This window comes from Salminus brasiliensis, chromosome 3, assembly GCF_030463535.1.
Source record: "Salminus brasiliensis chromosome 3, fSalBra1.hap2, whole genome shotgun sequence".
Classification (NCBI taxonomy): domain Eukaryota; kingdom Metazoa; phylum Chordata; class Actinopteri; order Characiformes; family Bryconidae; genus Salminus; species Salminus brasiliensis.
This window is the reverse complement of record NC_132880.1, coordinates 13435762-13459123: the sequence shown is the minus strand read 5'-3', so window position 1 is coordinate 13459123 and position 23362 is coordinate 13435762. Positions and strand designations below refer to the sequence as shown.

At 38.4% G+C, this 23362-nt stretch overlaps 1 protein-coding gene and 1 non-coding gene across 2 annotated transcripts; one reads left to right on the top strand and one right to left on the bottom strand.

Moving 5' to 3' along the window:
- Positions 1-1867: 1867 nt before the first annotated feature.
- Positions 1868-1939, top strand: trnac-gca (transfer RNA cysteine (anticodon GCA)). Its single transcript has one exon. It is a non-coding gene; the product is annotated as a tRNA-Cys (tRNA).
- An 11805-nt stretch (positions 1940-13744) lies between these two features.
- On the bottom strand, positions 13745-18687 carry cks1b (CDC28 protein kinase regulatory subunit 1B). The gene is made up of 4 exons (XM_072674663.1): positions 18599-18687; positions 18024-18101; positions 17775-17902; positions 13745-14127 (listed from the first exon to the last, which is right to left on the bottom strand). The coding sequence occupies exons 2-4, from the start codon at positions 18080-18082 to the stop codon at positions 14060-14062; spliced, it is 255 nt and encodes an 84-aa protein (XP_072530764.1). The 5' UTR covers positions 18083-18101; positions 18599-18687; the 3' UTR covers positions 13745-14059.
- Positions 18688-23362: the final 4675 nt, after the last annotated feature.

Below are 23362 nucleotides of genomic sequence, written 5' to 3'. Positions count from 1 at the left end.
TGAAGGCCAAGTTTGAAACTTTGAAATTTGAACAGACAATGGCAAACTTTCAAGTCAAATACACCAAGCATGTTGTTGTGTGGGTGGCAGGTTTCTTTAATTTGCTGGGGTGGTAAAGCTGAGTGGTAGAGCATTTTACTGCTGAAGAAAGAGTCTCCCTTTCAATTATGTGTGTTCCCTGAGAAATATATATATTGATAGTTTTGATACTTTCAGAATTGAAGTCACCATCACAAATTGTAAAGCCAACTAGATGTTTCCGAGTGTTGTATGGGTTTCCTGCAAAGCTGTGCAACTGTGGGGGTATAGCTCAGTGGTAAAGCATTTGACTGCAGATCAAGAGGTCCCCAGTTCAAATCTGGGAGACCTCTGTGGGGTATAAAAATGGGTACTTTTGCTTTCAGATTGGAAGAGACATTACAAATTTATAAGTGAAATGCATGACACATATTGTTGTCTGAGCTTTCTGACATTTTTTACGGACTGGTTGGAACAGCTCAGTGATAGAGTCTTTATCTGCAGATCAAGAGGTCCCCAATTCAAATGTGAGTTCCCCCTGAACAAAACATTTAAGGCCAGGTTTAAGAGTTTCAGATTTCTACACAATGTCATAAAATCTCAAGGCAAGTACATGAAGCCTACATATTTTGTTGAGGTGTGTGGTCAGTCTGCCTCTTTTTACTGTTATAGAGGTTTAACTCACTGATGAATTGCCCAGTGAAATACATATTTAAAGTAAGGTTTGAACTTTCCAATCAACTACATGAAGCTTAAGGCCAATGAAGGCCAAGTTTGAAACTTTGAAATTTGAACAGACAATGGCAAACTTTCAAGTCAAAAACACCAAGCATGTTGTTGTCTGGGTGGCAGGTTTCTTTAATTTGCTGGGGTGGTAAAGCTGAGTGGTAGAGCGTTTTACTGCTGAACAAAGAGTCTCCCTTTCAAATATGGGTGTTCCCTGAGAAATATATATATATATATTGATAGTTTTGGTACTTTCAGAATTGAAGTCACCATCACAAATTGTAAAGCCAACTAGATGTTTCTGAGTGTTGTCTGGGTTTCCTGCAAAGCTGCGCAACTGTGGGGGTATAGCTCAGTGGTAGAGTATTTGACTGCAGATCAAGAGGTCCCCAGTTTAAATCTGGGTGCCCCCTGTGGGGTATAAAAATGGATAGTTTTGCTTTCAGATTGGAAGAGACAATACAAATTTTTAAGTGAAATGCATGACACATATTGTTCTTTGAGCTTTCTTCCATTTTTTACAGGCTGGTTGGAACAGCTCAGTGATAGAGTCTTTATCTGCAGATCAAGAGGTCCCCAATTCAAATGTGAGTTCCCCCTGAACAAAACATTTAAGGCCAGGTTTAAGAGTTTCAGATTTCTACACAATGTCATAAAATCTCAAGGCAAGTACATGAAGCCTACATATTTTGTTGAGGTGTGTGGTCAGTCTGCCACTTTTTACTGTTATAGAGGTTTAACTCACTGATGAATTGCCCAGTGAATTACATATTTAAAGTAAGGTTTGAACTTTCCAATCAACTACATGAAGCTTAAGGCCAATGAAGGCCAAGTTTGAAACTTTGAAATTTGAACAGACAATGGCAAACTTTCAAGTCAAAAACACCAAGCATGTTGTTGTCTGGGTGGCAGGTTTCTTTAATTTGCTGGGGTGGTAAAGCTGAGTGGTAGAGCGTTTTACTGCTGAACAAAGAGTCTCCCTTTCAAATATGGGTGTTCCCTGAGAAATATATATATATTGATAGTTTTGATACTTTCAGAATTGAAGTCACCATCACAAATTGTAAAGCCAACTAGATGTTTCCGAGTGTTGTCTGGGTTTCCTGCAAACCTGTGCAACTGTGGGGGTATAGCTCAGTGGTAGAGCATTTGACTGCAGATCAAGAGGTCCCCAGTTCAAATCTGGGTGCCCCCTGTGGGGTTTAAAAATGGATACTTTTGCTTTCAGATTGGAAGAGACATTACAATTTTTTAAGTCAAATGCATGACACATATTGTTGTCTGAGCTTTCTTCCATTTTTTACAGGCTGGTTGGAACAGCTCAGTGATAGAGTCTTTATCTGCAGATCAAGAGGTCCCCAATTCAAATGTGAGTTCCCCCTGAACAAAACATTTAAGGCCAGGTTTAAGAGTTTCAGATTTCTACACAATGTCATAAAATCTCACGGCAAGTACATGAAGCCTACATATTTTGTTGAGGTGTGTGGTCAGTCTGCCTCTTTTTTCTGTTATAGAGGTTTAACTCACTGATGAATTGCCCAGTGAAATACATATTTAAAGTAAGGATTGAACTTTCCAATCAACTACATCAAGCTTAAGGCCAATGAAGGCCAAGTTTGAAACTTTGAAATTTGAACAGACAATGGCAAACTTTCAAGTCAAATACACCAAGCATGTTGTTGTGTGGGTGGCAGGTTTCTTTAATTTGCTGGGGTGGTAAAGCTGAGTGGTAGAGCATTTTACTGCTGAAGAAAGAGTCTCCCTTTCAATTATGTGTGTTCCCTGAGAAATATATATATTGATAGTTTTGATACTTTCAGAATTGAAGTCACCATCACAAATTGTAAAGCCAACTAGATGTTTCCGAGTGTTGTATGGGTTTCCTGCAAAGCTGTGCAACTGTGGGGGTATAGCTCAGTGGTAAAGCATTTGACTGCAGATCAAGAGGTCCCCAGTTCAAATCTGGGAGACCTCTGTGGGGTATAAAAATGGGTACTTTTGCTTTCAGATTGGAAGAGACATTACAAATTTATAAGTGAAATGCATGACACATATTGTTGTCTGAGCTTTCTGACATTTTTTACGGACTGGTTGGAACAGCTCAGTGATAGAGTCTTTATCTGCAGATCAAGAGGTCCCCAATTCAAATGTGAGTTCCCCCTGAACAAAACATTTAAGGCCAGGTTTAAGAGTTTCAGATTTCTACACAATGTCATAAAATCTCAAGGCAAGTACATGAAGCCTACATATTTTGTTGAGGTGTGTGGTCAGTCTGCCTCTTTTTACTGTTATAGAGGTTTAACTCACTGATGAATTGCCCAGTGAAATACATATTTAAAGTAAGGTTTGAACTTTCCAATCAACTACATGAAGCTTAAGGCCAATGAAGGCCAAGTTTGAAACTTTGAAATTTGAACAGACAATGGCAAACTTTCAAGTCAAAAACACCAAGCATGTTGTTGTCTGGGTGGCAGGTTTCTTTAATTTGCTGGGGTGGTAAAGCTGAGTGGTAGAGCGTTTTACTGCTGAACAAAGAGTCTCCCTTTCAAATATGGGTGTTCCCTGAGAAATATATATATATATATTGATAGTTTTGGTACTTTCAGAATTGAAGTCACCATCACAAATTGTAAAGCCAACTAGATGTTTCTGAGTGTTGTCTGGGTTTCCTGCAAAGCTGTGCAACTGTGGGGGTATAGCTCAGTGGTAGAGCATTTGACTGCAGATCAAGAGGTCCCCAGTGCAAATCTGGGTGCCCCCTGTGGGGTATAAAAATGGATAGTTTTGCTTTCAGATTGGAAGAGACATTACACATTTTTAAGTCAAATGCATGACACATATTGTTGTCTGAGCTTTCTGCCGTTTTTTACAGGCTGGTTGGAACAGCTCAGTGATAAAGTCTTTATCTGCAGATCAAGAGGTCCCCAATTCAAATGTGAGTTCCCCCTGAACAAAACATTTAAGGCCAGGTTTAAGAGTTTCAGATTTCTACACAATGTCATAAAATCTCAAGGCAAGTACATGAAGCCATGTACTGTATATATATTGGCCACCCAGACAACACTATCTTTAATGTATTTGTCTCAACAGGTCGTGAAAATCTGTTGAAGAAATATGTAGGCTTCATGTGGTTGCCTTGAGATTTTATGACATTGTGTAGAAATCTGAAACTCTGAAACCTGGCCTTAAATGTTTTATTTAGGGGGCACTCACATTTGAATTGGGGACCTCTTGATCTGCAGATAAAGATTCTATCACTAAGCTGTTCCAACTAGCCTGTAAAAAAATGGCAGATCGCTTAGACATTATGCATTATGTATTTGGCTTGAAAATTTGTGATGGTCAGTTCCAATCTGAAAGCAAAACTCACCTATTTTGGAGAGAGCAAGGCCAACTGTGACGATGGCTAGCAGCATGACCAGTTTTTAAACTAGCAATCCTTCGGTTATAGTGACATCGCCTTATTCTGCTGAACCAGTCATTTTGCATATTTTTATTTTAATTTTGATATGCTTTATTAACAGTATGGGGAGTTTTTTTAGTTATAATATTGTATTGCCTTACAGTTTATATCAAAAAGATCTGTGTAACTACTGACTAAAAAAGGCTATTGACCTTTGATTGCTCTTGTTAATGTAAGAATACAGATGGGTTTTTTGTTATGTTTTCCATGCTAATTGAATTCCTCAGCAAGATCTTCATGTCATGACGGCTTGCATTATCGTTCTGATGATGTCCTTGCTGCCAAAACCGTCAAGTCTTGTAAAGTGTTGTATCTGTGAAAAGAATAAAGAATCTGATTTTTGCTGCACAGCAAATTTGTCAGTGTTAAATCAACACTGTAAGTTTAAAGTTTAACACCATTAGTGTTAATTTAACTCTATCCATGTTGATTTAACACTGGAAAATATGGTGTGTGCAAAAGTTGCCAACTCCTGGTCAACCTTTCTGTTACTGTTAATATTGTTTCGTGAGAAACGGTAAAACATGGAAATAAAAATGTATTCTTGTTTAAAATATTTTTAAAATGTGTTACCTTGAACTTTCTGCCTTTTGGAAATAAGATCAGCTTTAACGCACTAGCTATTTAGCTGTTCACAGTAACAGAATTATTTTAGACCAAGTGTGCCCAAATCTTTGGATACCACTGTATGGTACTGGAAAATGTCTCTATTTGCTGGTTCTGAATTGTTTGGTCAATTCTGACATGGTAATTTTTATGTATTTCCCTGTACTTGATAAAGGACCAAGAAACCCATTCAGTAGAAACACAATCAAGAATACAGCAGTATGGAAATGTTTTTTGCTAATGAGCTCCCCCTATACTTGGAGAGTGTAATTCACTGCAGTGAATACAAATTGTGTGATTTATGCACTTGCATGATACATGTGCAAATTGAAAACACCCCTTTAATGCTCATTTCCCAAACCATTATGTTTGTCCAACACGCAAATTGACACTGCAGTGTTCATTATACTGCTGGCTACCTTACTAAAAAGCAGTTGGTGTTTTTGCACTACTTAATATTTTTTCATTTCAGTACACAATTTGTACGTAGCATTATTTATACATCAGATACTTAGCAATTTCATAATTTAGAGGATCCAGTGATATAGGCATATAAAAAATATACATTAGACAAGACCTATTGGGTTTGGAACAAAATAAGAACTAGGATTTTTTTCACAAATCAGCCTGGCCAGTTTTATTCATCTGAGAGCTCAACTTTTGACATTATAGGTTTTAAAAGGTTAAACCTTGATGTGCAGATTACCACAGAAAATCACATCATCTGAATTTACAAATCAGGACTAACACAAGGCAGATGCAGATGTATGTTACTGCATTATGGCAGACTAACAGCAAACCAACTGTACTGAGGTAGACCATGTATTGGCAGTCACCAATATCCCCCGTTGAAGAATGATTGTTTAATCTTTTTGCAGTTAGAGCAAATCTATGCACTTTGAATATACAAACACCTATACAAAACATTCAATAGCTTACCACCATGTCAAAACAACAGGAATTTGTCATCATGTTAATTGTTATTATCTACTCAAACTTCCTGCCTGATTTTCCCTTTTTTTTTTCATTTTTTAACCACAACATATATGTAATAAGACATGACATGTATGTAATAAGCCTGTATTTCATGCTTCAGTCATTCTTAGTTAAAGAGGTTAAGGATGATCCTTTATTCCATTTCTATTTGTTTGTTATTTGATTTTAACAAATACTAAACAAAAAAAACATAAAAGAAAACAAAACATTTGTATGAAATTGGAAGTTTAAGGTCATTGTCAAGGCAACCAAACACATGTAAAACCAATTTACTAATGTGGCATCACATTATCATAGATATATACATATTTCTTGAGGAATATTAGTCGATTTTGCTTTAAAAATGACTTAAGTCAAGTCTCCAAGGCAAGATTGCAAGGCCAGGTAGCACATGTTGGTAAGCCATGCATGATATGCAAACATACTGTATAAAATCCGAATATAAAATAGATGCATAAACATACAATATAAAATAAAAAACACCTCCAACAATACTTTATTATTTTTCATTGTTTTGGGAAAATGTTGTTATTTAAGTATTGCAGCATTAATATCATTATTTGTTTTATTTTTTTATTCACCAGATCACCAATGAGTATTTATGAAGAGACCAGGTTGGAGTAGACCATGGCAAAGAATTTTGTTTGACACTGTCCTATTATTGCCCAAATCAAGGACGTTTAACTTCACTACCATTACCTATTTCTGCTTTTAATTCAATTCATTGGTTTATCAAGAAATAGTTGTCTTTAGTCAATTAATGGAATTAACACAGAAATAAAATATCTAATATAAAATATGACACATATTCAATATAATAGCAAAAGTATATTTAGATATAGTAAATTCAAATTGTTTACTGTAACCTACTGAATATTGGTTTTGGAAAAATAATAGTGTGCTCTAATATTATCTAATATTACCATTAACAGGTGCATGTTATTCTTTATCTTCATTAACATTGTTCAAGTTTAAATTATTTTATTAAATGATTGTGTTTGTTGTTTATGTCATGTCACTTGTATGACCAGACAAGAAGGGATGAACACTCGCAGAGATGGAAACAAAGCAAGATACTTAATTAACTAAGATCAAATACAAAACAAAGGCATACGAAAAGTGCAGCAAACAAGGGCAAAACCGTGAACAGAATCAAAACGTTACAAACAAGATGGCAAACAAAACATAACTGGGACTGGGAGGAGCAGGGAGCTGAACAAGAGAAAAACGAGGGGGGTAAACAAAAGAGGGGACTAAACAAAAAGCTGCAAGCCTTGCTTGGACAATGGGGGCAATAATCAATATAATATATAATATAATATATATAAACATAAATCTGTTTATAAACAGGGAGATCCAGAGATTACTTGAGGTTCAATTCACAGCAATGTGTTGCCGTCTTGGAGCTCCTTAAATGCTCCCAGTCCCAGGTGCAACACATTAACAATAAGTGAACACAAATCAACTGGAATGAACACAAAGAGACACAAAGTGAGGCAGAAGTCCTTATTTGGGCCTGTGGGCAGCGGTTCGTGGTCTCCCCGGGGGGAGTCATGCGTCATGTGTCCGTGCATTGTTTTGGTTAATGTGTGCCACTTGTGGCTGGCGCATATAAGGAAGGCTAGTGCCAGCTGCAGGTAGCCCACTGTACTCGGGGAACTGGTCGGACTAATCGACAGATTCGCCCTACAAAAGTGGTTCTGTTAGACTAACGGACTCTGTCGGACTATTCGACAGACTCATGGAATAGAAGTGGACTCTGTATTCACCGGTCGAGTTTTTGGAGCTTATGGAATCGAGTGGACCTTTCCAGCCGCAGCTAGCTTACTACGCGTACTCAGGGTCAAGAGCTCAGGTAACAAGCTACCCGTACGCTAGTGATTCACGGAAGCTAGTCCCACCACCGGATCGGTTCGGTCTTCAGGGTTTGGAGGCTGATCTCTCACGCACTCACGTCTTGAAGTTCAGAGCGCCTGACGAGCACAGTTATTTACGTTATCAGTAGTTTTCCCCAGGCACGGCCTGAAGGTTTTGGTTCACGTCTCAGTTCTAGCTCGGCTCTGGCAAGCCAGCCAGTTGTCACTGTTGTGGTTCTGTTCACCCTGTTTTCCCCAGTAACATTTGCTGCTTTGTCTTTTGTTTTTGCTGTTTATTGTTTTTAATAAACCTCTCGCTTTGGTCCATCCCCTGTGAGTGTTCTCCCTCCCTCTCTGTCTGACCTAGTCACTCCTGTACATCCACTAGAGTACATTTACAAACTGTGCCATTTATACAGACTTGTATCTACTTATAAACCACAATGAAAAAAAAAAGCCAAAGTAATTAATTTTTTAACAAAACAATGAGAATAGTAGCAGCAAGTCTTGTATGTTGTATATGTATACTCATATTCAAGATGTAGCATTATCATGCTATTGCTTATCAACCTCATCTATGGCATCTGGCCACAAATGCGTGAATGAGTCAACGTAATCCAATTTCTGCACAAAATCTTCTAGCTCTATACCTTTCTTCTCCATTATAATGCAACATAGCTGCCTAAGCGTATGGCTTTTGTGTGTCTTGAGTTGCCTCGATAAAAGTACATGGAGCAAATTTGCCACTCAATTAATGATGTCTTCATTTTGCTAACCTCAGAAACATAATATCTTGCTTCAGAGACTGATGGAAGTGGCCGTACACTACTTTAAAAGTTTATTCCAGTTGTGGCAAACAGACTGTGATGCAGTGATGAGATGAGAAGGAGCACAGCTGAAACTAAAAAAACTGCTTCAGTGCTATGGAGATTAAACTTTGCATTGTAATCAAATTTCATAATAAATGGACCACCAGAAATATATTTATTTATTTTTCTATTATTTTTCCACTTTGGGCTATATGCAGCATCTGGTGGGCAGGCTCTTTTTTATATTTTTGATGTTTATATTTTGTACCTGATGACACTAATAAGTATTTATTGATTTGCCAAATTTAAGCCTGTACTGTCTTAATACTGGAAAAAAATGGAACTCTTATTTAAACTTGAGGTGATTTTCTTCTTACACATTTTGTTTTGTCTGGAAGACATTTGTTTTTTTTTTACTAATGCTAATGGAATTTAACTTTAGATTATGAAGGGGTGGATGACCTTGGCCTTGAACCTGTTCAATGGAAAATTGCAAGGGGGTTACACAGATGTCACACACTAAAAATCAGAACAGATAAGTCATTTAAAAAGGAGTGAAATATGTTACTGAATGTGTGGAGTTAAGACAATAGGCATTTGCTGAAATACCCTACCATTAGCTTTTTTTTTTTTTTTTTGCTTTTTTTTTGTGTGCCTTTAGAGAATGGGGTTTCAAAGTACAGGGAAATTATATTATTAATCTGTTTATATGTTAGAGAAATGATTCAGATTCATAATTCTTCTCAGCATACAGTATTTTAGGATGCATATATTGGATCATATAAGAATAAGATTTTTCCTTATAGGACTCCAGAAAGTTGCATGACCAGAAGTACCAAACAATTTGGAGTGGATTTATGCACTAGAGAACGAAGCCAAATGTCATTTTAAAAGGACACATTATTGGGCATCTTAAGCACCAAGATGTATATATGCAAGGAAGCACAGCACAAAAGGTGCCATGATACGTGGTTGGAGACAACTATGCTTTTACACTCATTATAAATTGTTTTATACCTTGATATTATTATTATTACTTAATTAACAACTACTTAATATTACTCATTAATATACACTCTCTGTAGCTCTGTCACAGTGACAAGAGTACATGGGTTTGCAGATTGTTTATGCTGTTACAGGACTGAATGTCAGGGTGTTTCTTTGTTGACGATTGCTGTGAGACTATGTGGCCCTGAATGGTAGTGAAATTGCTTTGCTGTTCTGCAAGCAGTCCTGGTTTCAAAAAAGTATAAACTATGAGACAAGTAAATGAGTTAAGTGCTCAGACACTTTAAAGACACTTAAATATTCTTTGATGCAGGAGGACAGATTGTTGTTTAAAAAGCATACAGTGACTGTGACCCTTCCTCTCTAGAGAGGCCTCCCAGGTGCTCGTTCAGTCTCTCGTCACTTCAAGACTACTGCAACTCTTTTCTGGCTGGTCTCCCTCTGCGCACCATCAGGCCCCTGCAACTAATCCAAAATGCAGTGGCACGGGTCGTCTTCAACATTTCTAAACTCAGCCATGTCACTCCACTGCTGCGTTCTCTTCACTGGCTTCCCGTAGCTGCCCGCATCAGATTCAAAACCTTGACGCTGGCCTACAAAGCCAAGAACGGACCAGCCCCTCCATACTTGATGGCAATTGTCAAAAGCCGATCTGCACTAAGAGCCCTTCGAGCTTCAAGTACGGCTTGGCTCGACCCTCCATCCCTCAAAATCCACGGATGACAAGCGACCAGGCTTTTTTCTGTCCTGGCACCAAAGTGGTGAAACGAACTTCCCCTGGGTGTCTGAACAGCAGAGTCTCTCTCGGTCTTCAAACCAGACTGAAGACTGGAAGAAATGCACAGCTGTGCAAGAACTGACTCAAGAAGTAATCAAATAATTAAGGACAGTGTTACACAAATCTAATGCTGCTGTCCCACCCTCACAGACTATTTATTAACCATGGTGTGACACAGCTCCAGCTCCAGATCAGTGGTACACTCTAGTAAATCTATTTGGCATTGTTGTAAGCATGCAATGTCAAGTCACTTTGATAGGAATAAGCAGATCTTAGTAGCAAGTAGCAGATCTTCAGCTCAACCCAGCACTTAGCCACCCCTGTAGCCAATAAGGAGACCCAGAAAGTATGGCAACAATGCATTGCTAAATAATGGCTATGTGTAATACGTGTGGCCAGTCTACCAACGGAAAATCCAGCATCCAGCATTTAGGGCCATACTGGGGCATGACCCCAAGGACCACTTCAGGAACAGACCACTGTGGGTATGGCCAGGAATCTTGCTATGGTAAGATATGATTAAATCCACATTTGTGTGTGTAATGTACATCTGCAAAGTGTGTCTTTAGAAAGGTTTTATAAGCTGGGTATGGAGCTTGTGTCTGATGGTGTAGCTGAACGAGGTTAGTGTGATTCTGCTCCAGCTGGAAGAGGAAATCCAACTTTTGAGGTGAGCCAGCGTATTAACTGCACAGATTTTAGTAGTGTTTTTGCACAGGAGGATGAGTATTATGGCTGTACAGGTGTGGTTCAACACAGGTGCTGCTCCATCTATTAGAGAGAAGTTCCAGCCATTGTCACCCAGTATGTACAAGGAGACTCTGCTGACAGGTATGTTGGAAAAAAAGGGTTATTAGAGTTCTAGCCCGTGAGCTGCACCAGTTGTCATGGTGAGCAAGAAGGATGGGAGTTGGAGATTTTGTGTTGATTATAAATCTGAACATCTGAGCATTTCACCTTCCTAGAATTAATGAGACATTGACTATCTTGACACAAGCTAAATGGTTTAGTACCCTTGATATGGCCAGTGGTGTGTACACCTCGATGGCTGCCTCTAAGACTGCATTTGCCATGCCCCTTGGCCTGTTCCAGTTATGCTGGCTTCTACTGTAGTAGTGGACAATAATCATGTAGCACACTTGCACACTGCCAGGCTAGGGGCAACCAAACCAACATGGTGTCTTCGATTTTGATAGTAAAAATGAGGCTGGCTGGAGAATATTGATGCTTTAGACCCCAAAAGTCGTCAAAAGGCTCCCTAGAACCGGCTTGTAAGTTGAGGCCCACAGTCTGACAAAATGTCCGAGGTGAGTCTGTGAACATGAACTACCTGCTGTCTCCTTAGCTGAAAAACACTATCAGCTCGGTGTGAGTACCGACTCGCAGCATGAGAGGATGGGTTTGGTGGGACACCACCCCGGGCTCCAGTGTGTGGTGCATTGTGCTTGATCGCTGGCTGGCGTGACTCGGGGCCTCCTCCTGGTGGTAGAAGGAGGCCTTGACCTAGAGCTATCACTAACAATATCAGAATGAAAACGGTCAGATTTCCAGGGGTTTTGTCTTGCGATTATGGAAAGCTATCTAAAACCCTTTGAGATGCTACCTGTACTGTTAAATTAAAGTGGGAAAGAAGATTTTTGGGGGGAAAAAATGTGAAAATTGACAAACTCTTTCCTTTAATAGTCACCTTAGGTTAATTCAGTTTACATCATTTTTCGGATATACTTCACTGCCGAAAGCTTATATCAAATGAATAATGATTGTTCAAAATAGTGTTTCGTATGTAAGGTTGGGGATAGACATATTATGTTGTCTTGCCCTGATCTGCGGGTGTATTGGAAGGCAGGTTTGGACATACTTTTTAAGAGATTATTGAAGTGGATATACTCCATTTAGCAAGTCTGACCTTACGTGGAAATCACCTGAACCTCCTAGATGTGGATAAATGAAGTATCTTCCTACATTTCCCCAGAGAAAATTGTATTTAATTAAAAAAAAAAAAGTACTGAAGAATGATATGCTAAAGTATACCTTAAAACAAGCACAATGTAAGTATTGTTTTTATATATTGTTTTGCATATGTACTTGTCTCAATGATAGATCTGCTCAGTGCATTCTTTTTTTATTGTTTTTTTTTCTGGCACTTCATTTTCTGGTTTCATTTGTACTGATGCATTTAGACTATATTTAATTTTCATGTAATAGGAAAAAAAACTAAATCCTACTGATAATAAAAAAAAGTAAATTCAGCAACTTGGACTGAAGTTGGGGCGAGTGCATCAGGAGCCACTATGCACAGATGTCTTCAGGAAAGAGGAAACAACTGCTGCATTCCTAATGTAAATAAGTCTTTATTATATACACACATCAGGTGAAAAAAAGTATTAAACACATCACCAATTGTTTAGGGAAATATATTTCTAAAGGTGCTATTGACATGAAATTTGCACCAGCAACCCATTCAATGCACACATGCAAATCAATCAAATTATGCACAATACAAGATAAATATATTTCTAAAGGTGCTACTGACATGGGATTCTCACCAGATGTTGGTAACAACCCATTCAATCCACATATGCAATTAAACCATAGATGTCCATAAATTAAGTTGCGTGCAATAATAAAAAAATACACAGGGGGAAAAGTATTGAACACGCTTATTGAAATGTATTTAATACATTGTACCTTTGTTGGTGGTGACAGCTTCAAGACACCTCCTGTATGGAGAAACCAGTTGCATTCATTGCTCAGGTGTGATTTTGGTCCATTCTTCCACAAATACACTTTTTCAAATCCTAAAGATTCTGTGGCTCCTTCTATGAATTCTGAGCTTTAGTTTCTTCCATAGATTTTCAGGAGTGGCTGGATTGCTTTCTATTTGCTGATAGATTTCACAGCTGGTATCATGACTTTCAGTGGCTTTTTGCACCTCATGTGTTCGGTACCTTTTCTCTGTCATTTCTCATTATTATTAATAATAATTTCATGTCAGTAGCACCTTTAGAAATACATTTATTTAGAAAATTGGTGACATATTCAATATTTATTTCACCCACTGTATTTTTTGTTTTTCCCGATGCTCTAGCATATACTACATGGGCAAAAGCAGGGGTAAACTGCCCATTCAGTTTCCACACAGTTTCACTGCTTAACATTGAAAGGTTTGGGGCAAGAGTCATCATTTGTAGCTCTGAGGAAGCTTGCATCTAGCAGTGGCCAGTTATTGATCACAGGAGGATATTGTAACAGACTTCCTCCTTCTGTATTATATGTGCAAGTATGTCCATTTTCTTTCTCTTAATACCATGTGCATGTATTCGTTTTACAAAACCTATTGTCTGTACTTGTGTCCCACTGCTTTCTTAAACAAACAAAAGTTACTAGTGAATTTCAGGGTAAATCAATAACACATCCACATTACACAAGTCAATTTTATATTCTTCAGAAAGTTTATTTGAAAAAGATATAAATATCAAGAAGATGAATAATGTTCACAGTAGTAAAAACAGTACATAGGGTTTCAGAATAGCGCAACAAAAAAAAAAAAACTGACAGATACAGGTGTGTGCAATGTGTGTCTGGAAAACATTGGTGGGGAGGGAAAAAGAAAAAAAAAGCCCTGAACAGGAAATAAACATTTATCCACTTACACGGGAATGGTGAAACACAAGCCTGATGAATACAACATATTCTCTGTTCCATTACAAACTAAATTCACAAAATTTAGTTCAAAGGAACTGACACTAGACTTTATCTGGTGCCTGTCTACGGTTTTATCCATCTTCTGATCTTCATTTTAAGCTACCTTCTGTGACTGGGATTTTGGTGTGGGTAGTGGTCGTCGAAACAGCAAGATGTGAGGTTCTGGCAGGAAGAAAAACAAAACAAAATTGAACACAAGAAACCACCAACAAATCCAGCAGCACAGAAAATGGGGGTTAGCTGATGATGTTGACAGAATGCAAAAAGAGTACAGAACCCGCACTGTCTGTGTTGTGCACATAACAGATTAGAGCGAAATCTGTCTACATTTGTGTGTAACAAGAGTGTGAACTATGCTGCTGTCTGAAAAACACACTTAACATTAGTCTGGTTGTACTGTACTTTGGATTAAGTGAAAACATCATCTACTAACCTGAAGGAGTTGACCTGTTCAGTCAAGTAAATTTTGCTTGGGTTTGCTCCACAAATTTAATTGCTAGTTTAAATACAACCAAATGGATTGTTTTAAAATGAAAAGTCCAAAGAACCATATTCTCAAAGCTTTACTGAAATTAATGATGACAGCTGTCTTATTAACTGATGCATAATATAGTTAACACATATATAGAGTATACCAGTGGGGCCAGAGGTTTACATACACTTCCCATGAAAATGAACTTAATCATTAAAAATAAACCTGCATTTCAGCCCCTGCAGTTCAGCCCTGCCACAAAATGGCCAGCTAAAATCATTTTAGTGATGATCTCGTTAGCTCAAGAGGAAATGTTAACGACAAAGGACAATCACTGGGTCATGCTGATTAGACGAGCAATCAGAATCAGAATCAGAATCTCTTTATTTCACCAAGTATGTTACACATACAAGGAATTTGTCTTGGTGAGAGCAACACATATGACAAGTAACAAAAACACAGAACACAGATTATTTACAGTATTAAACTAAAGGAAAATTACACTAAACAATAAATAGGGTAGGGGATAAATTTAAAAAGTAAAAAGTACCAGAGGTAATAAAGAGCTGAAGAAGCTGAGAGATGTGAGCAAGGAGATGCAGTGAAGAAGGCTTCAGGGTGCCCAAGAAAGTCAAGCAAACAGTGAAGCATCCGGAGACCATTTGTTTGTGGGGTTGCTTCTCATTCAAGATTAATAAAAATGTATTAAGAACACACTCATGGATAAAGAATGGTATTAATCAGCAAATGGTATCCTCCAACAACTTCTCCCAATGATCCAGGAGCAATCTGGTGATGAACAATGCTTTTTCCCAGCATGAGAGAGTACCATGTCACAAGACAAAATTGGTCAAGTGGCTCAGTGAACAACATTGAAATTTCATAAGTAAACTTTTTTTTTTGACTCATTGGATTGCAAGTCAGAAAGGTCTTGAAGCCATTTCTAAACAACTGCAAGATTCTAAGATCATCCGATAAAATATAAGCAGTGGTAAACATAAGTACACATGATAAGACTGTGTAGCTAGGTTTGGAAGAAGATCTAAAGTGTTGCCATCAGCTGAGATGAAATTGGTTTAGATGGCCTGGAACCATCCAAAAGACAAGGAACTCAACAATGCTGGAACAAGGACATTGTACCAACACTTAGGCAGAAATGTGGTAGCAAATTTTGTGGGGCAGTTTAACGATTACCAGATTCACCATAAGCCATGGTAAAAGTCGTAATGGGTTACATTACCATTATAATTCTAAATCATCATAATACCATAGTTTATTGCCAAAAATCTCACATTAAATTCTGTAGAGGCAAGGTTTATGGGTTCATGTGCGTTTAGAACTGAATCAACAGTGAACTGAAACTAATTGAGCGAAATCTGTCTACATTTGTGTGTAACAAGAGTGTGAACTATGCTGCTGTCTGAAAAACCCACTTAACATTAGTCTGGTTGTACTGTACTTTGGATTAAGTGAAAACATCATCTACTAACCTGAAGGAGTTGACCTGTTCAGCCAAGTAAATTCTGCTTGGGTTTGCTCCACAAATTTAATTGCTAGTTTAAGTACAACCAAATAGATTGTCTTCAAGTCCAAAGAACCATATTCTCAAAGCTTCACTGAAGTTACTGATGATAGCTGTACAGTTAAACACAAAAGCTTTGTACAGGGGAGCTGCTAAAGGTTAATCTGCATGTCTCTCCATTCTCTCTTCTATGTTAACACTAGCCTGCACTTCGAACGCATTTTAAGAGGAGACCATCAGCACCATCTCAAATTACTCCATATTCCCTACTTAGTGAACTACTGTTAATCATTGTTTAATTATGTCCTTACGTCCTGCACATTTTACTGGATTCCCTGCTTTAACCTGCAATGGGTTAATAAGTTGATCAGGTGTGTTAGGAGCAAAGAAAGCACTAAAATGCACAGGGCAGGGTGCCTCCGAGACTAGGGTTAAGAAACACCAGTCTAATCTCTTGCTGAATATAAATGACTATTGATCATTTATACACTGTTTGGTGATGCTATTTCATGACCCACACAGTGCACTACATAGGGAAGACAGAGTTATCTGAGACAGGGCCTCGGGAGAGTAAACACAATGCATGCTTCTTTTCCAAAAAGTAAAATTTCAGAGACTAAACTTGAATGTTTCTGGACACAGCTCAGACACAAACATTTAAAGCAGTTAAAAACTCAAAACTTAAAAGACACAGTTTCACGAGTGAGGAGACACTGTTAAAACATCTATGGCTCACAGCATACTGACCTCTGTCTTGTAATTCTGGTTGCATCTATCCTGATGCACTTTACAAATTATTACTGTATGTTACAGTGGTCACAATGCCACTAATGTCGCAATTACAGTTAGAAATGACAGTTTCACCAAGTGCAACGTGTAGGTGGCTACTGTAGGTGCAATTTTCAATGCAGAAAAAAGCCTGTTTATTAATAAAATAATCAAAAAAGTACATTTACTATTTCCTTGTTTACAGAGCGGACATTCAGCAGGCAAACCCAGTGATGTCACTGGAATGAACCATTACCACAAACTGACAGCTAAATGATTAAAACAAGAAAACAACTGCCTGATCCAAACACATCAAAGGTGGTTGTGGAATAGATCATGCAGGGTAACAAACATTTGGAATTACCTTCTGAACATCAAAATCCAGGTTCATTCCAGGAAGCCAACTAATTTCATTAACTCAAACCAAAAGAAGTGTGATCAAATGTCCTACCAGAATTCTGCTAGAATCGTGTTGATGGCTACTAAATTTCTGGTCACAGTGCAACTTGCTAAGGGACATTTTAGCAAAGAGTGTCATATGCAGGTTTTTGATCCCATGTTGATTTCAGACACCTCAAAACGTATAACTTGTACACACATTCTGTCCTAGAAAATGAGTCCAGTATCTCTTGTTTAGAGACTCCAGTTCCTATACATCAGCTAAGGTGGGAGCAAAGTTAATAGTAGAGTTGGGCAACATGACAACATCTTATCATATAGTGATGAATTTTGTTACATAATATGCTTCTTTGAGTGCATTGTGGATATTGCCAGTGCTTACAGACTACTGATTAACTGTACATTTCATTACAAACAGCGTAATCAGTCTTATTTAACTGAATGCGGTACAGCATATTTTGAGTAAAAATCACAGTGCTCAGTATAGGAGAGTATCTGGATTGCATTTTTTACACTGTTGGTGCATTTTGTCTACATGACAATATTGTGATAAATATCGTACATCACCAAAATTCCTGGATCTGAACAGTAATTTCAGGAAATCACCTCAAAAACATTTATTTGTGCAGTCCTGTCATTTCCACAAACCTGGCTGGTGAATCATATAATGCACCCATCCTTGGCTCTGCTGAACGCCCAAATTCCGCCATTCCGTCTCGGACATTAGGTGTGTCTTGGGGACCCGTTTGGCGATGTCCTTAGGCAGCATGACGTGCCTTTAAAAAAAAGAAAAACGGACCGGAACGTGTTGTTTCAGTTCTATTTAGTTACTAAAAAGGAAGCTACTTAAAGAGCAGCTTAGGATAAAGATCAATTAAATGAATTATAGCTAAATACCTGTACTCGAACTTTTCGTCGTCATATTTGTCCGAGTAATAAATCTGCTTGTGCGACATGGTGCGATATCTAGGTGACCTGAACAAGAAACAAAGTGAGGAGAGTCACGTTAGCCACATTAACCTGAGCAATAGCTAGATAGCTATACTACAGCCGTGAATTTGCTAGCAACCAGCTTAAAGACGAAGACTATCTAAACGCGTCTAGCTATCAATGTCCACACACGACAGTTGGCTAGCTAGTGCTTGCTAACTAGCTCAACGAAACTTCACCTCAGGTGGTCTCGGACTTAACTTGCTAGCTAGCTAGCTCGCTAAAGTTGACTAATTTACTCTAACGTTAGCTAAAAGCGTGGGTAGAGAAACTGACATTATAAGACTCTCAAGGTATAAGCGAGTTTGTTTCTTTTTCAACTATGAACGAAGCTAGCTAGCAAAAGCGCTAGCTAGCTAACTTTGACTTTTTAGCTGACGTTAGCTAGCTAGCTATCTAACAGGTAACCCGCAGTCTAATTTGTGACGCTGTGGATAAAAACAACACATTCAGCGCTGAATGAATGATCATACAATACATACCGCCTTTATCTCCAATTAACAAACCCCCCCAGTAATCAGATATTTGTGTTAGATGTGCTCCGTGTCAGTAAACCCGGCTTCCACTGACAAATTTCCCTCTCAGAACACACTGACCCGCCCTCCTGCGTTCAAATAATCAACACGCCTTCTGATTGGACATTTAAGAGTGTGGTCTAGGGACCTGTCATCAAACTCGAACCCCAGTGGCTGTTCAAGTTTTGTTGATGGTTTATCGAAATACATGTTCACTCGACACGTTTCAATATATTCATTTATTTACATACATTACATGACGCGCTTCATAAAAGAGTTGGAGGCGTATATGGAATCTGAATTCTCTGCTATTTATAACGATATATTTCCCACTCTGGGCAGACCCATCGGAGTAGGTTCATGAGACGAGAGGCACTGTGTACAGATCGGTCAGAGAACCGTGTCACGTGGTTTGGACTAGGGAAAATCTCGACATTTTTTTAATAGTGAATGCGAAATTAAGCCTTCTGTAGAATTTTTCGTAGTGTTTTCCCTCTCAGATGTATAAAAAACGTGAAATAAAAAATTCAAAATTGAAATACACGAGGCCTTTTAACACAATGCGCACTAGTGGAATCTGGGGGTCAAAAGGATGAAATGCAGATATAATTACCGAGTACTTCAATGTCTACTAATAATATTTAGTAATTCTGTGAAGGAAAAGCAGTCCCCATATAAGATATTCCTTGAATTGCATACATCACACATTTAATTCAGCCTTACACCTTCATTAAATTACCCAAATTTTGTTTTACATTTAGCTGCTTACAAGGTTACTCATATTACAGAGGTGGGCCAATGTAGTGTTAGGAGTCTTGCCCAAGGACTCTTATTGGTGTAGCACAGGATAGTCACCCAGACCAGGAATCGAACCTCAGTCTCCCATATGGTGAAATATATATATATATATATATATATATATATATATATATATATAACAATCCAAATGTTACAATAGCCAGATGCTTTACAATTAGCTACAGCATGGTAATCTCCTGATGTAAACATACCAAATACCTAAAATCTTAAATATGATGCCCTGTGTGTGTTTTGCAGTGTTTTTACAGTGTTCAAATTATGTTTATTGTACAGAATTTAACTGTAAAGATTAATAAATATATATTCCCATGGAGCCCCTGAAATTAAGCCAACTGACAAGTTGTTAAACACAGTCCTTTCTTTAGTTGGGAGCAGGGCTGTGATTTGGGCACATTAGCTTATTTCACTATGTACTAACATTATACATTTTGCCACTGCTCTGAAATAAACAAACATGGTGTTAACTTTCAATGTTATGCATGTGATACACAGCTCTATATTTCAGCCAAACCTGATGACAAATCTAGATTGAAGAAAAGTTAGGACTGTGTAAAAGATGTGAAATGCTGGATGTCACATATGTAACTTTCTCCTTCTAAACAGTGACAAAGCAGATGTTATCCTTTCGGGTCCAGAGGCCTCAAGAAATAAACTATTAGACTTAATATTGAATTTGGCAGAACTTTTGGAAGACTAATTGCTGGGATCCCCTGCACTTGCGTCAGACCAGCTGCCACCAGACTCGCTTGACCAATAGTTGCCCACCCTCCAGCCTAATGACTATATTAAGACATGGACTTTAACTATCTGCCACTATTATTACCACCATTAACCATCACTACTCTCATTACTCTTACCATCTCAAGTGTGATTCTTTCAGCACACCCTGAGCAGAAGAATAGTGTTGGTGGTGGTACGGTGACTTTTATCAATTATTTATTTATTTGTCCCTAAATTCAGCCATGTCACTCCACTGCTGCGTTCTCTTCACTGGCTTCCTGTAGCTGCCTGCATCAGATTTAAAACCCTGACGCTGGCCTACAAAGCCAAGAACGGACGAGCCCCTCCATACTTGATGGCAATGGTCAAAAGCCGATCAGCACCTAGAGCCCTTCGAGCTTCAAGTACGGCTCGGCTCGACCCGCCATCCCTCAAAATCCACGGAAGACAAGCGTCCAGGCTCTTTTCTGTCCTGGCACCAAAGTGGTGGAACGAGCTTCCCCTGGGAGTCTCTCACTGTCTTTAAATGCAGACTGAAGACACACCTCTTCCGAGAGTACTTGGACGATTAGAATACTATGGTCACCTTATTGTCTTGTGTTTAGTAATGTCTAAGCTTAGAGGTATCTTTTGAATTATTGGTCTATTCTAACTAGCTAAGGTTTTTCTTGGGTAAATAGCAAAGCACTTTGTAAGTCGCTCTGGATAAGAGCGTCTGCTAAATGCTGTAAATGTAAATGTAAATTTATAAACAGTTCTGATCAGAGGAGGATGGGTCCACCTTGTGAGTTTTGGTTTCTTTGCAAGGTTACTTCCTCCAGCTCTAAGTTTGCTCACCTGGGGGTTTTAGGTTTTTATGTTTTGTTGATCTCTTACTCATTAATGATTCCTGTGTAGCAGCTTTGTGACAATGGCAGTTGTAAAACACGCTATACAAATAAATTACATTTGATTTGACTAAGCCAACAGGTTCATTTCCACCACTCACTACACCCTCCTTTCTGCAGGAAAAATGGGTGACACACTGGCAGCTCTCTCTCTCTCTCTCTCTCTCTCTCTCTCTCTCTCTCCTGTCTTTGTTTTCTTTGGGTTTGTGATAACCAGGTTTTTATTTTACATGCAACACAACGCTTCTCTCCACTGCTCGCAATTACAAACTGCACATGTTTAGGGGCGGACTGAACCATTTAAAAAGAAGGGGGGAGGCGCATTAGGCATGTAGATGCTCTGAATGTTAACTTTTTTGCCAAAAAGGTTTTAACATTTTTAAAGAAACATTATATAAATTATGAAAGTTTAATATATAAAAAATATGATTTTGTTTATATAATACATTTTTTTAGAGCCCTGTCACAGGACCTTAGAGTCGCCCTAACTTTCCCCTCATACATCACAGATGTACAGATGGTTTCTTATTCAACATTAATTACTGCTAATGTCAATTAATTTAGTGGAGAATATGAACTATGTAACTTTGACAAAACATTTTCATAACACTATCATCAATACAAGATAAACATTCATTCCACTGTGTACTTGTACAGAGCTAAAATGACAATAAAAGCCACTTCACTTAAACATACCTTCCACAGCTGGAAAGTTTACAGGGCCGTTACAGGGAAACAGAAATGTCTATATTTGAAATTATTATTATTTTCATTAATATAACAGAGAGAAACAAACAAGGTAAAAAAAATCGAAAAATAGTTGTTACTACATTGTCATTGATATTTATTTTCCTAGGACCACATCGCAAAAAATCTGGAGGCGTGTCAGAATTAGACCCTAACACACATCAACACAGCTATTCCCAATCCAATGTAACGCTATATATACATTCTAGCGATGTTACTTAGCCTATTCCTCTTAGACAGTGGTCTCCAGTTCACTATTATTCTTGGGTTTGCATGCTGCAACTGCCTGCTTTAAATCCCACTAAAGATTCTCCATAGGGTCAAGTCAGGCGACTGTTTCAACCACGCCTCCAGGAATCTTCCAGGACTTCCTCTGGAACCGTTGAGAAAGGACTGAATAATTCTGAGACTGCAGTTGTCATTAAAAGTGGCATTTTTTGGATTTGGAGAAAGCAATTGTTCTATAAGTTGTGATATTTAAATGGTTCTTGTTTGATTGGTTAATTGCAAGGAGCTGGAAGTCTGTACAATTTGCTTAATTGAGTAATTAAGGGTTGAATCATTCTGATAAAAGCCTCAGTGTCTATGAGCAACAACAGCTCAGCCATAACGTTCAGACTCACTAAGTAAGCCCACAGAGTGCTACACGTCTTACAGAGTTATAACAGCCGAAATGGGTTTCCCACTAGACTCTGAAGTAAAAGAAACATGTTTGCTCTTCTCAAATTTGTTGTGTTATTTGTTGCTATCAGGTGTCAATCAGAGGAATATGGGTTCCCCTTTAAAGTTCCCCTCAGGGTTGCTAGCAGACTCAAATCTCGAATAAAGCTGGGATTCTGACAACAGTTGTTATTAAAAGTGCTACTTTACATGGGGCTAATAATCATGTTTCACTATCTAGCATCCTGATAGAAAATGTGGGTTTGGCAGATGCTGGGACAACGCTACCTACCAGACTGCATAGTGCCAACTGTAAAGTTTGCTGCAGGAGGGACTCAGACCATTAGTTCCAGTGAAGGGTAATGTCAATGTGACAGCACACAAAAATATTGATGCCAATTACATGCTTCCAATTTTGAGGCAACAGTTTGGGAGAAGGCCATTTCCTGTACCAGCATGCCCATGCCCCTGTGTCCAAATAGATATATTTTATGACAAGATTGGAGTGGAGTTGCATAGTGCCCTGACTTCCTTAACCCCACAGAACACCATTAGGATGAACTCGATCATTCATTTTGATCACTAACTTCTCCAACATCAGTGACTGACCTCACAATGGCTCTTTTCCCAAAAGAGCGGAGGCTGTAATGGCAGCAAAGTCAGAGCGGGTCCATATGTCATTTTGGATGAATGGGGTGCGCAACAAGCTTATGGGTGTGATGGTCCGGTGTCCACATATTTTTTTCCTAACCCGTTCAACCAATATTAGATGGAAGTGTTTTACCAACTCTAACATACGGTTGAATCCCCCCACCCCTTATTGTTAATATCCATACAACACCTAGAACATCTTAAACAGCCCTCAGTAATAAAGGCCCTATTGAGAATGGGCATATAC

Bases quoted from the DNA above. Each gene is read 5' to 3' on its own strand.
- cks1b (XM_072674663.1), bottom strand. From the start codon at position 18,082: ATGTCGCACAAGCAGATTTATTACTCGGACAAATATGACGACGAAAAG. The intron at 17,903-18,023 runs GTATTTAGCTAT...TTTTTTTTAAAG, and splicing joins GACGAAAAGTTCGAGTACAG to GCACGTCATGCTGCCTAAGG. The intron at 14,128-17,774 runs GTTTGTGGAAAT...TCTTCCTGCCAG, and splicing joins TTATATGATTCACCAGCCAG to AACCTCACATCTTGCTGTTT.